Source organism: Arachis ipaensis, chromosome B03, assembly GCF_000816755.2.
Source record: "Arachis ipaensis cultivar K30076 chromosome B03, Araip1.1, whole genome shotgun sequence".
Taxonomy (NCBI): Eukaryota; Viridiplantae; Streptophyta; class Magnoliopsida; order Fabales; family Fabaceae; genus Arachis; species Arachis ipaensis.
Genome location: NC_029787.2, coordinates 131,182,656 through 131,196,901, shown reverse-complemented (window position 1 = coordinate 131,196,901; position 14,246 = coordinate 131,182,656). Strand labels below are relative to the sequence as shown.

The window sequence follows — 14,246 nt, the reverse complement described above, 5'->3', positions numbered from 1 at the left end:
AACTATCATATAAATATTGGAAAATAAATAGGCTTATATATTTTCTAATTTTTTTATTTTAAGCAGTTTGTTAATACTTAAACTTATAATATTTATCATTTTCAAAAAAAATATCTATATGTATTATTTTCTATAAAATTTTTTATATATATAATTTAAAAAAAATAGAATATACTATTATTTTATTAGTGTTATGATTTTTTATAAATAGTTTTATTTTTATGTTAGATTTATTATAAGAAAATGTATTCTAATTTTACCATCTAATGAAACATATTTTAATAGATAAATTTAAATTTTGTTAAATTATTTAAAAAACTACAAACTACTAATTTTATTAGTTCTTACTTCTAACAAACGTAGGACGAACAGACTTTTATTTTTTTAATTTGTTTTTCACAGTATCTCTTATCCGCCAGGCCAAGATAGACGCTAACAACAGCATATAATGGGCTCACATTGGACTCTTATTGGGCTTCCATAATTCAGCTTTGCTCAATAAATTCGACTTTGATTTTTTTTTTGTTTTCCCTTTTGGTTAGGGTTACAGTTTTTCTGTTCTTCATTCCATGCCTCGCGCCACTGTCACTATCGTTTCGCAATTTCGTTTCCATTTTCCCGCGAATGTACGGCCACCTACACCGTTACCGCCGTGGCGATGGGGGAAACTGCCCCCGAACCGACGCCGAAGCCACATCAGAACCCTAAGGTGTTTGTTTCATCTGTACGATTCCAACTTTTCAAATCACAAATGGCGCTCCCGCATGGCTTGGCTTCGCGGAAGTTTTCGATGCGGAAGGTTTCGCAGAATGCTCTCGTGGCACAAACAGGTTAATTCTTGAAATACTTTCGGCATTAGTTTTTTTTAGTTAAAAGAGTTTGAAAGTACAAAGTAGTTAGGGTTCAAATATGATCTTCAATGTCTAGAAAAGAATCTACTTTGTTTTGTTCTTTTGTTTAGTTGTGTAGGTGAATGATTTTGTGCATTGCTTTTGTATGATTTAAAATGCCACTACCAGGAATGAAGACAAGTGGGGAGATTGTTATGATTTTAAGTGAGGTTTTGGATCCCTCTCGGGGTATATAAATGAAGGCTGAAGAATTTTGGATTTTACTGCCAATAAGTGATTGGTCAAATGGAGAGTATGGCTTGGTATTCGGTTTCAACAACTTGGGGGTATGTTCTTGTTCCTTCATTTACTTGGAAGGTGGTGTGTGCAATAAAGAAAAAAGTATGTTGATCTAATGTCAATCTGAATTTAAAAAATTTTTCTTTTCTGTTAAAATGATGTTTGCACTTTTTTTTAAAAAAAAATTGTTGTTTTATGGCACTTATTATATAATATAATATGTCTGGAACATTTGGAGAGATTATTTAGAATAACCTTGAGAAGTTGCTTATTGATTTTGATTTCTGTACTAACTTCTATTGAATTAGCCTTTCTTTTGCCCCAATTAAAACACGATATATGATGCATTGCTTCCTAAGGGTTGCTGCTCAACCTCAACATAACAATTTGGAAACATTTCAGAACAACTGAGTTCTGAAACGACTTTGGGGTGAGGAGGGATACACAGGGATAACTGCATTTGAATAGTGGCCATAAACAATGTACTGAACATATTATCTCTTTCCTTTTGACATTTCTAAGTTTAACTTTCTATCTTTTCGGATTGATGTAGCCATTGATCAGGTTTTGGAGAGGATGCTTCAATCTGATGAAGTAAAACCATGTCTAACTGTCTAAGAAAGAAGATCGGAGTGATGTTCTGATTGTACCCATTAATTCAGTTACCAAATGCAGCTGTAAGTTATTTACTTATTTATTTATCTTCTTTTTTTTTTTTTAATGTAATCTGAATTTCTGATGCAATCTTTTCTAAATTATTTAATTGCGGGAGCCAAGAGAATTCAGTATTAACAAAAACAAGTTAGGGAGATTCTGCACATTGAGATAATGCAATATTCTGGTTCAACAGCACCATTTGTATGTATGAATAATGACAAGCTGTCATCAATAAACAAATAGACAAGAAAGCCTTTGTAGGTACGTAGTGAATTAAGTCCATTTACTTTTCAATTTTCATCGTAAAACAATTACCTCAGTCATTAATAACTCCAATTACTTTCGAGTTGGTTGAGATATCAAGTTATTGACAATGTGTAATTACTTGAAATATCAAGTTTGTTTTTCGTTTTCTTTTTAAATGCTGATTTTCCTCCTCATTCTCAATGAAATTCTTGTCTCAAATAAAAAAGTAACTAGCAAACGATCACTTTGATCCCCAAAAGTTATAGGTGATATAAATTTAGCACTCTAAAGAAAGTTGTCATTAGTTTAGTCCTTCAATAATAAAAAACTATAGAGAATGATTAGATGCGGGCCAATATGATTGAGGGGCAAAAGCCGAAAGCGATATTATCACTTGTATGATTGAGGTGCTCAATTAGTCTAAACTTTCTTTGAAGCATTAAATAGATTGAATTTAGTCATATATTTGAAAGAAACAAATAACCTGACCCATTTTAAAACCCATAAAACAAATATCTTTTTTTTTTTGCACATTCTAAATTTCTAGTATTAATGTTTTTTTGCCCCCACTGCATTAATACCTAGTTAATGGCGAAAATGGATCCTCTCAATTTTTTTTAACAATTAAGAGAGTAAAGTGTGATCTCTCACCATTAATTTTATAAGTGGGATCAAAAATAACTATGAGAGAGAGAACAATGAAAGGTTAGAGATCACACTTTACACTCTCAATTTTTTTTAACAATTGAGAAGATCCATTCCCGTTAATAGCAATGCCTAAAGATTCACGATGTTTCTATTTTAGATTTTCTTTGGTTTTTCATTTATGTGCTTACAAGACAAGTTAAAGCTTTTTCTTTCTGAAATTAACTAATTAAGCAATAGGTATTGCTTTCAATGCTTTAAAATTTCGGTCTTTGTGTGTGTGTATCAACCATCAGCCAGACAAATAAGTCAATTGAGTAACGAGTACTGCCTTCGGTTTTTTCTCCTTCGGTGTGATGGCTGCATTAATAGGTGAAAAGACGTAAAAAATATAAATAATAAATAATACCTCTTGAAAGTCTAAAACTATATTTTAGAAGCGATGTTGTAAATGAAATATGCCTTTTAAAGGTAACAAAGGGCCAGTACTTATGAGGAAGATAAAAAGCAACACATTCACACTTATAAATATTATCATGTTTTGCTCTTTCAGAATATGTGTGTTGGACTAACTTTAACTAGAGACCGAAAGACATAATATTCATTTTCTTTAAAAAAATCAAAATGTATCTTCTAAGTTAAAAATACCAAACAATTAATTATCTTATAAAATATCATCTTACAATCTTACTGGCCTCTGTATTATAGTTTGTACAAACATAACACATTACACATTTCATTTTACATACGTTTTCATAGTCACTCATTTGCATGCAAGCTCCCTTTCATCTGTGTTTCTCACAAGCTAGTTGTTTTGACATGAGAGAATCACAGGAAGTGCAACTCTGCGTGGAGGGTACATAAATTTCATCTTATTCAACATATAATTAGGCCACCTTAGTTATGAGATTTGAAATCAGTATCACTAAAGTGCTAAGTTAATAACTGTATATTTCTGGTTTCTCGAGGGAATGAACTAAAGTTCATCATCTTCACTCTTTTGATTATGCTCTAGTTGCGATCATAGGCTAAGAAATCCTACCTTGCATGAATGTGAAACATCCAAGTCTTGAAGCAAATCACTGAATGCTGATATTTTGTTTGCAGATTATGCAGTGAATGAAACAAAACCAGTGGAGAGTAATGATTTGCTCAACCACATTGATCAACCAATGAATGGTTTTCCCAACCATGCAGATCAACCAATGAATGGTTTTCTCAACAACGCAGATCAACCAACAATCAAACATCAAAGAAGTTATCGTCGTTGGTTCCTCATAACTCTCTATTCAGTATTTGTCTTGTCCGGCCAGGCTGCTGCTACACTCCTGGGAAGGTTGTACTATGACAAAGGCGGAAATAGCAAATGGATGGGATCACTTGTCCAGGTTGTTGGGTTCCCTATTCTGCTGCCTTATTACTGCATCACAACACGAAAAACTCCCAGCAGAAACAGCATTCTTCCAAACCCATCTGCCTCAGCTTTAGCACTTGTCTATGTCTCCCTTGGTCTACTTGTGGCATTGACCAGTTACTTGGAGTCTTTGGGGCTAGCACACCTTCCTGCTTCCACTTTTGCACTCATTACCTCATCCCGGTTGGCTTTCAATGCCTTTTTCTCTTTTTTCCTCAACTCAGTGAAGTTTACACCTTACCTTATAAATTCTCTAGTCCTTCTAACTCTCTCTCCCACCCTACTTGCCTTTCAACCTGAAAATGAAATTTCCAGTGGGAACTCTAAGCATAATTATGTGCTAGGATTCATAGCTTCAGTGGCTGGATCGGCTGCGTATGGATTATTACTTTCCCTTACACAGCTTTCATTTCTGAAGGTTTTGAAAAGAAATACTATCAGAGTTCTTATGGATGTGATAGTATACGAATCCCTTGTGGCCACCATTGTTACTCTTGTGGGACTATTTGCTAGTGGAGAGGGAAATAAGCTGCATACAGAAATAGAGGAGTATGAGATGGGAAAAGTATCTTATCTGCTAACTCTCAGTTTCTCAGCAATATGTTGGAATCTCTTTAACATTGGTTGTGTGGGGCTGATTTTCGAGACGTCTTCCCTCTTATCCAATTCCATAGTCGTTTTGGGTTTGCCTATCATTCCGATTTTGGCAGTGTTCGTTTTTCATGACATAATGCATGGAATAAAGGCCATCTCTTTGGTGCTAGCTGTTTGGGGCTTTCTGTCATACCTTTATCAGTACTACCTGGATGACAAGAGCTCCAATACTGATCATATTCTCAATACTTCAACATTAGAAGACATTAATGATCAATTTGGGAAGGCTTGAGTGATTATTGAAGCTGTAACCTGTCTCTGGTTCCATACTTCTTAAAATATATCTAGTTTAACATTGATGGATAGGCATAAAAATGGGAGCTGTGTGTTATTAGAATATTAAGGGTTTTATGTTGAGATCCAATTATATCAATGATAGAACGGAGTCCTATAGTTGTATATCTCCACTCATTCATTCCTCTCTGCTTGATTTCTCATATATCACCCCAAAAAAAATGTCATTCATATATACTATTCTCAGAGGAGGAAAATAGTTCTATAGTTTATTTATGTATGTTGTAATTGATGTTAGACTGGTAGCTGATATAAATATCCTATGTTGAGTTATGAGCAATCCTAATAATTACAATTAATGTGGACAATTGACATTAATTCAAAGCAACTTTTGGACTACCAATTAAGCAAAGGGAAGTTTACATTTTGATGTGTGAATAGACTTTCTCTTGCATACCAAATGCTAGATCAATGGGACATATCCATACTCATGCATAACTGTTGCCAATGAATTTAAACCAGAATAAATTATTTCTGTTTGGGGATGGGTCCTATCTCCTGTTACAAAAACATGCAAGCCATTTATGAGCTCAATCCAGCTACACCCTGGACTCTTCTTCACATTCTGTTCCCTCATTGCATATCTCACCTCTGATACTTCTTCATATCGACCAGCAACTCCGTAAACATTTGCCATCAATACATAGTTCCCACAATGGTCCGGCTCAAGTTCAATCACCTTGCTCGCAGCAATCTCAGCCAAGTCCGTGTCCTTATGGAGACGGCATGCTGCCAGCAAAGACCTCCATCCTACAGGATCAGCTTGATATGGCATTGTTCGTACCAACTCATATGCCTCGGTGAGCTTTCCAGCTCGACTGAGCATGTCTATCACGCAGGTGTAGTGTTCAATGGATGGTGAGACGCCATATTTTGATTCCATTACGGCTAGAAACTCAAGCCCCTCTTCCACCATGCCGGCATGGTTGCATGCAGATAACAATCCAACAAAACTAATTTCATTAGGCACCATCTGAGCTTGACACATACGAGAAAATGTGTTCAGTGCCTCATCACCATAGCCATGCATTCCATAACCAGTGATCATTATGTTCCATGAGGCCACATCCTTTTCTCTCATATTATTGAAAACCATGCGAGCATCCCTCATATTTCCACATTTGGCATACATGTCCATCAGAGCATTTTTCAACAGAACATCATCAAAACCATTGTTGCTTCCATCTTTTCCCAACCCATTTACAATCATAAACCCATGTATCTCTCTACCATGCATCAAGGCTGCTAGATGAGTACAAGCCGGAAGCACTGCCGTAATTGTGACCAAGTCAGGTTGAACCTTGTTTCCCAGCATCCAATCAAAGAGCCTCAAAGTTCCATAATGATCATCGCAACATTCATGAGCTGAGATGATTGAGTTCCATGTAAAGATATCCTTCTCGTCCATCATCTCAAAAACACCCAAGGCATCAGTAATGCATTTGCATTTCCCATACATATCAATCAGTGCATTCGAAACAACCACACTGGAATCATAACCCATTTTCATCACAAATCCATGAACAGCTCTTCCATTGCAAAGGTCTCCAATCACAGAAAAAATAGATAAAACACCTGTAACAGTAAACCTACAAGCAACCACTCCATTCTTCCTCATCCTCCTAAATGCCTCCAGAGCCTCCTCAAACAGCCCAACTTGTGCATACCCATTGAGCATTGAGTTCCAAAGTACCAAATCTCTAACAGGCAATTCCTCAAACACCTCATGTGCATCCATCACCAACCCAAATTTCATGTAAGTATTAACCAGAGCACTCCCTACAAACACATCCAACTCCAATCCAAACTTAAACAACAATCCATGAATCTTCTTAACCTCTAAATCCTCCACACAGGCTCTGATCACACACGGGAATGTGTACTTATCCGGAGTGACACCCAGATGGCGCATTCGCTTGTAAACCAAGAAGCCATCAAGGGAAAGCCCATTCCCAACAAATCCAGCAATGACAGCATTGTAGGCGAAGACATTCTTATCAAGATCGGTAGGGTAGTTGAAGACCTTGAAGGCATTGCTCATGAGGGTGCACTTCGAGTACATGTTAATGAGGCTGGTTACGACAAGCGGCGATGCAAGATACCCGCTTTTGATTGCATACAAATGGAGCTCCTTGCCTTTGGAGAGGTTGGCATGGTGGGCACATGACTGAAGGGACGCAATGCAAGTTGCTATGTCGAAGCAGGTTGATGTCGAGAAACAGCGACGGCGTGGGTTGTTGAGGAGAACAACTCTTTGGATTCTAGTTACATTCATCTAACTGCCATTAACCACCTCAACACTCAGTCACTCACGCCAACTATACTATAACGGAAAGTGAGCATTTTTTCTTGGATCACGTGAGAGCGCACGTGATGGAACCCAAGCCTCGTCATCTTTTTGGAGAGTCACGTTCCCGTCGCTTGGTAGATAGTGAGATATTTTTATATATAGGTGTACAAGAAAAGTAAAAATCTCACTCTTATTTCGTTGGAAAATAAAATCCTAAGTGTGCGGTGGAAGGGAGTGTGGTGTGACAAGAACCGTTCCTAACGGCCCAAGTAACCAAAAGGAGAAAAGAAAAGAAAAGAGAAGAGAAGAAAAGAACAGAACACAGTAACACACCTCTTTCTTCTTCTTCTTCTTCTTCTTCTTCTTCTTCTTCTTCAGTTCTTCGTTGTATTTGCGCGATCATAATATACCAGATTTCAGTATATACAGTTGTTTTGTATAGGTCTAGTAGGTTTTGTAGATAGATTGATCCGAGAATGGCTTCGAAGTTGACAACATGCTTCGTATGCTGGAACCTCAACCAGAGCCATCCCAACACGGTTGTTCGCTTTCCTTCTTCATCTTCCCATGGCCTTCTTCTTCCCGCTTCCTGCAAAATGCGCCAACGGAGTCTCAGGTGCCTTTTTTTTTATATTATTCAAATTTTGTTTTATTGCACTCTGCTTGCTTGATGTTACGCCCTTCCCTGCCCTATTAGCTACTTTCTTTCTTTCTTTCTTTCTTTCTTGTGTGTTATGCGTTTCTTGAAAATGAGCGTTATGTGTTAGAATTGGTTTAGCTAAGCTCCAAATATGTGGCTCATCAATTTTCGTTACTTGTCTGATTCTCAAAATGTCCTTACATTTTCTTGGGATGTTTTGTTGACTATTTTGGATTTTGCTTTTATGAGGTCTGATTGGATTCCTCTAGCTGGTAATGCTCTATCTTTGATGTTTAGCATGCACACGAACTTATTGTGTTGTATACAGTTCCCAGCACAAGAAACAACATATCAAGAAAGCTTCTCATGAACAGCCTTCCACAGATGGAGATCCCCAACCAGATCAAGATAGGGATTCAGAGCACAGAGAGGCTTCGTTGGATAGTCTCCCAATCGTAAACAACGAAATCTTGAGCAGTACTGATACTGGAAACATTGATTCTGTGGAGCAATTGGATAGTCCGATTTTAATACCCGAAACTACACCTTCGGTATCACAGTCAACTAATTACAGATATAACTTTAAATTGAGAATGTATACTGTGTGATTCTTTATAAAAATACAGTCTGTATTTTCCAATCGTTTTATTTATATGAATTATGGCATGTTTATAGGTACAGAGCCCCAGGCTTTTAATGTTAACAGTTGCCATTGTTAAAAGATAGTAGGGTCTCATCTTAGGTAGTTGGACCACGAAAGGAGAAGACATATAGAGGCCTTAGTAGAAATGTAGATTATATGAAAAGTACAAAAGTGATCAAGAAAACTATAATGTAACTATTAAAAAGGACCTAGATTTGATGGTTTATCTATAGATAAGATTACCACACTAGCTAGGATCCCAATAGAACTGCATAAAGTTATAAAAGCACATTATAACAAAATCATTATAATTTGGTTCCCATGTCATGAATCTCCATAATTTTCTTTTCCCTAGTTGGATATGTACCTATGTGCAAGTTTTTTAGACATGAGTACCTAGTGACATTATTGGGTGGAAATTTTGTCGAGGTTAGAAGGTCAGCCAACTAATTATTTAACTATGAAATAGGCTGTAAATATAAATGGAGCAGAGCAGGCCGAACAATTGTCTGGTGGTCAACTTGTGGATATGCTAGGCATGATACAAAATACAGAGAAAAGTAAGATATCATTCTGTAATGGTTATGGATATACTTTTCTACTACCAACATTCTTGGTTTGTTGTCTTGCCACCTGTTATTAATAATTATATATTCTTCTTGCAGACATCCTTCTTCTAAATCAAGCTAGAATTCATGCACTTCAGGACCTTGAAAAGATTCTTGCTGAAAAGGAAGCATTACAAGGAGAAATTAATGTCTTAGAGACGAGGTTGGCTGAGACTGATGCCCGAATTGAGGTTGCAACCCAGGAAAAGATACATGTGAAACGCTTGGAGGAACAGTTAGAGAAACTGCGCAGTGAGTTGGCTCAAAGGGGCAATCCTGAAGGAGGAGATACTGAATTGCACGCCCATCTAAAGAGATTTTTGAACGATGAATACCCTCCGAGTCATAATGAAAGCATTCATTCTCTTACTGTGGAGCTTAATTCTTTGAGGGAAGAAAATGCCTCTCTGAAGAGTGCCATAGAATCATTCAAAGCTCAGCTTAATGATGTCAATAATACTAGTGAGCGTGTAGTGGTCTTGGAAAAAGAACGGTCATCTTTGGAATCTGCCCTGAAGGACTTAGAATCAAAATTACTAGAATCACAGGAAGACTTTTCAGAACTGTCTACATTAAGAGTTGAATGCAAGGATTTACGGGAGAAGGTTGAAGATCTACAAGTGATGCTAGATAATGCAACCAAACAAGCTAATCAAGATATTACAGTGTTGCAACAAAACCAGGATCTTCGAAGAAAGCTTGAAAAATTGGAAGCATCCCTGGAAGAAGCTAATAACTATAAGCTGTCATCAGATAAATTGCAAAAGTACAATGAAGAAATGCAGCAGAAGATAAAATCATTGGAGGAACGCCTTCAAAAGTCAGATGAAGAAATAAATTCTTATGTTCAGAAGTATCAAGATTCAGAGAAGGAATTTCAAGTTACACTTAGTGATCTGAGAGAAGAAACCAAGAAAAGGGCGCTGGATGGACCAGTGGAAGATATGCCATGGGAGTTTTGGAGCCGATTGTTGCTTATGATTGATGGTTGGTCACTTGAAAAGAAAATATCAGTGGATGACGCAAATCTTTTGAGAGAAAAGGTGTGGAAGAGAGACAGACGTATTAGAGACACATATATGGCTTGTAAAGAACAAAGTGAAAATGAGGCTATTTCTGCATTTCTCAAGCTTACATCATCTGCAACAAGGTATTACCTTTTACTTGTAAATTATGACTTTTATATAATATCCATTGCCTTATATTTCTCTTATTTTTAATTTTTAGTCAGGGATTGCGTGTGATTCATATTGCAGCAGAGATGGCACCAGTTGCCAAGGTGAACCCATTATTTGCGTATCCCTATGTTTCATCCTGGTTAACTCATTTTGTCTAGTATGCTTCTCTCCATGCTAACAATATTTCTTCTCTCTTTTTTTTATAAATAAAAAATAAAAAGATAAAAAAAAAATCTCTCTTACATTTTTTTATCAGTGCATGCTTTATCTGCCATATGTTGTATTATATATCATTCAGCCACTGTGGGTTTGCCAAAACACTTATCTATTCTAAATTCTCATTTAATTACGGCATCAAAATAGAAAAACTCACATTGGGTTGGGTTTAGGGATAATCAGCCTCCAACTGATGACTTCCACCACGTCAAGGTGACACTCTACCGCTGAGTTATAAAAGAGAGTTTTGTTTATTCATTTTTTGGTGCTTGGTTTGGTATAAGAAGCCATGTACTTTGGCTATGTATGAAATTTTGCAGATTCATGTGCCTTTGGTGTGATTGGACATTTCTTAAAAGATATTTCATCAGCCACTAAACCCCTTATTCAACCTTATCACAGATTAAGGTTGAATCATCTGGAATACTCCTTTCGAGAAACTAACATATTCTGTTACTGCATTTAATTTGACTAAGGAGCTCTTGTTTGATTAATTTCTTGGTCATTTATTTATTGTTTCTCCTGCAATGGTATCAGATCATTTTCTTTTATCTGAGCTATGTTTGCTCTATGAACTAATATTAGCTTAAGTTATATCCGTAACAGGTTGGTGGTTTGGGGGATGTTGTCTGTGGTCTGGGTAAAGCACTACAAAGAAAAGGACACCTTGTCGAAATTATTCTTCCCAAATATGATTGTATGCACTATGACCGAATTTGTGACTTAAGGGTATGCTCTTTTATTGAGAAAAGAATTGACCATGTGTCTTGAACTACTTTTGATAAATGATAATAAGATTATTCTTGCAGGCTTTGGATGTGGTGATAGAGTCATACTTTGATGGTCAATTGTTCAAAAATAAAATCTGGGTTGGCACTGTTGAAGGTTAATTAAATATTTCCATTTTAATTAAATGTCTTTATAACTTCATCCAGTAAAGTAACTTTACTTCAACCATGCAGGGCTTCCTGTTTATTTCATTGAGCCCCATCATCCTCATAAGCTATTCTGGCGAGGAACTTATTATGGGGAGCACGATGATTTCAAACGCTTCTCGTACTTTAGCCGTGCAGCTCTTGAGTTTCTTCTTCGAGCTGGCAAGAAGCCAGATATCATTCATTGCCATGATTGGCAGACAGCATTTGTGGTATGAGCGATGAATCATTTTATAGGCATGTAGAAGATTTTCGCTCTCTACCTAACATTGAAAAACTTTTGTTTCTTTGGTAGGCTCCACTATATTGGGAGATGTATGTCCCAAAGGGGTTAGATTCAGCTAGGATGTGTTTTACATGCCATAACTTTCAGTATCAAGGGATTGCTGCAGCATCAGAGTTGGAATCATGTGGTCTTCGTGCCCACCAGTTAAATAGACCAGATAGAATGCAGGACAACTCAGAACATGATAAAGTCAACGCTGTCAAGGTTTTATATCAATAAAAGATTGTCTATTTTGTCTTACATTAGTGAATGTAAGTAATAATACTTTTACCTTATAATGTTCAGGGTGCAGTTGTTTTCTCAAACATTGTGACAACCGTGTCTCCTACTTATGCCCAAGAAGTGAGAACTGCTGAGGTATGTTTCACTTCTTGTTCTTGTGCATATAGATATATGGCAGAACACGTGTTGCCATAAGCATTAAAGCATTAGATTGACTGGGAATAACATCTTGTCCCAAAACTTCTTTGATCATACTCCTTTGCTGTGAAAAGATGGTTCCCTGAAAAAAGGATTGTTTGTGATATAAAAACATTCACATGCCTTAATCTAAAAGCTTTTTAGGAGAGCTGATACTTGTCATATTTCCGCCTCTATGACCAAGTTGAGTTTGATCCATGTCATCAAAATGTTAAGTTTTTCCTGTTCAAAAAATAATCCTGTCTAAGGTTCAAGTTGGCTTGTGCTTAGTCCATGCTTCAAGCCTGCATGCATTTAATGTACAGGGATATGTTAAAGACTAAGTTAGTCACATGCATGACATAAATATTTGACATTTGACATGATTAAGATATCTGATTGATTTGCACGTTAACATAGACTGCAAAGGATCTAAAATTGATCTTCAGATTTCAATATAAATGTATTTACTAAAACGATTATAAAATGTTAGATTATTACAGTTTACAATTTAGCTAATAGTACATTAAGCTATCAGCAGGTTGCTCAAAATAGTAATCAAGTATATATAATCGTGCACAATCTATCCTCAATGTTAGATTTTGAATCATAAAAGTTATTCTCGTGAATGGTTTATTCTTGTACAAAATGCAGGGAGGACATGGCCTCCATTCAACTCTTTCTTCCCATTCCAAGAAGTTCATTGGGATTCTTAATGGCATTGATACTGATGCATGGGATCCTGCTACTGATCCATGTCTTGAAGTCCACTACAATGCAAATGATCTTCAAGGGAAAGCAGAGAATAAGGCAGCCTTAAGAAGAAAACTTGGTCTTTCATCCACAGACCACAGGAGGCCATTGGTAATTATATATCGTATTTTAAATTAGAACTTTGCTCGTATTGATTGATCTAATTTTATTTCTTGATATAAAAAAAGTTCAAACTTATCTGTTGTTTATGTTTGCTTTATTGGTGCCCGTTGCTGCTTTATCAATTGGTGAAAGGATACTCTTGATCTTGAAATTTTGAATTATCTTTTTACTCACTGAATCACACTAAGACTTAATCTTAGAAATGGAAATGCTTTAATACTTGTATTTTATTTATTCTCTCTTTGATAGGTTGGCTGCATAACAAGATTGGTACCACAAAAAGGTGTTCATCTTATTAGACATGCGATATATCGAACATTGGGTCTGGGAGGGCAATTTGTTCTTCTTGGTGAAAGTCCAGTGCACCATATTCAGGTCATATTTCCTTTTCCTCTAGCTAAAGTTTAGAGGTGTTTTAATTTATTTCGGAAAGGAGTCAGCCCAGACTGCATAGGATAGGTGAAAGTAATGAAAAGATACCATTCATGAAAGTTTTCCTTTAAAAATAGACCGGAAATTGATTATTGAGGTTGAAAATTTATTTTGTTTACTGTTGATATCGGGACATGGCAATTCATATTCCTATTTTCTGCCAACTGATTATCATTTTTTGCTCTCTAGAAAGAATTTGAGGGCATTGCTGAGAACTTTCAGAATCATGATCAAGTAAGGTTGATACTGAAGTATGATGAATCTCTTGCCCATGCCATTTATGCTGCTTCTGACATGTTCATCATTCCATCAATCTTTGAACCTTGTGGCCTGACACAGGTAAGGCCGAATTGGTCATTTGGTTGTTCATGAACTTGTAAGATAGTAAAATTGTGGGAAATTACTTATTGTAGAATACTGTGATTAAAGGTAATCTATGTTTTGTTCTTTTTTGCAATACATGTATTTTCAAGCAAAATTTGTGTTGACATCTTATAGAGAAGTTGCAATTCTTTTTCCTCATCTTTGCTCTTTGCTTTTCTTTTTAAATATAAAAGAAAACCTCAACCTTGACAACCTGCGTGCCAAAATGCCAAAATCCATTCCTTTAATAAAGGCAGGTTAGAAAAGCTTCCTTTACGGACAGGCACAATCACACAGTTGATAAAAACTTCTCTTTTACAGCATCACTCAGCAGTCATTG

The 14,246-nt window shown here is 36.3% G+C and overlaps 3 protein-coding genes across 10 annotated transcripts in view; 2 read left to right on the top strand and 1 right to left on the bottom strand.

The window, feature by feature from the left end:
- On the top strand, positions 525-5,252 carry LOC107631559 (probable purine permease 10). Of its 5 annotated transcripts, none has more exons than XM_016335043.2 (5): positions 525-830; positions 1,020-1,177; positions 1,684-1,807; positions 1,908-2,048; positions 3,786-5,252. In XM_016335043.2, exon 5 carries the CDS (start codon positions 3,851-3,853, stop codon positions 4,976-4,978), a length of 1,128 nt encoding a protein of 375 aa, XP_016190529.1. In that variant the 5' UTR covers positions 525-830; positions 1,020-1,177; positions 1,684-1,807; positions 1,908-2,048; positions 3,786-3,850; the 3' UTR covers positions 4,979-5,252. The 5 variants fall into 5 exon arrangements, with proteins under 5 accessions (XP_016190529.1, XP_020975566.1, XP_016190530.1 ...); XM_021119907.1 differs by having other exon boundaries at positions 1,903-2,048; XM_016335044.2 differs by lacking the exon at positions 1,908-2,048.
- Positions 5,355-7,450, bottom strand: LOC107631557 (pentatricopeptide repeat-containing protein At3g14730). Its single transcript, XM_016335039.2, has one exon. It carries the CDS (start codon positions 7,313-7,315, stop codon positions 5,444-5,446), a length of 1,872 nt encoding a protein of 623 aa, XP_016190525.1. The 5' UTR covers positions 7,316-7,450; the 3' UTR covers positions 5,355-5,443.
- Positions 7,539-14,246, top strand: part of LOC107631560 (probable starch synthase 4, chloroplastic/amyloplastic) — a 7,990-nt gene continuing 1,282 nt past the window's right edge. The window contains exons 1-14 of one of the 4 annotated variants that reach the window (XM_016335048.2): positions 7,539-7,654; positions 7,773-7,946; positions 8,299-8,521; positions 9,083-9,173; positions 9,279-10,371; positions 10,449-10,500; positions 11,222-11,344; positions 11,425-11,500; positions 11,578-11,762; positions 11,846-12,040; positions 12,122-12,193; positions 12,890-13,099; positions 13,361-13,486; positions 13,733-13,882. In XM_016335048.2, the coding sequence (XP_016190534.1) occupies positions 7,807-7,946; positions 8,299-8,521; positions 9,083-9,173; positions 9,279-10,371; positions 10,449-10,500; positions 11,222-11,344; positions 11,425-11,500; positions 11,578-11,762; positions 11,846-12,040; positions 12,122-12,193; positions 12,890-13,099; positions 13,361-13,486; positions 13,733-13,882 (2,736 nt within the window). In that variant the 5' untranslated portion in view covers positions 7,539-7,654; positions 7,773-7,806. Of the gene's footprint in view, positions 7,947-8,298; positions 8,522-8,546; positions 8,566-9,082; positions 9,174-9,278; positions 10,372-10,448; positions 10,501-11,221; positions 11,345-11,424; positions 11,501-11,577; positions 11,763-11,845; positions 12,041-12,121; positions 12,194-12,889; positions 13,100-13,360; positions 13,487-13,732; positions 13,883-14,246 lie in introns of those variants that run through there. The other 3 variants (XM_016335049.2, XM_016335047.2, XM_021119905.1) reach the window with 3 other exon arrangements.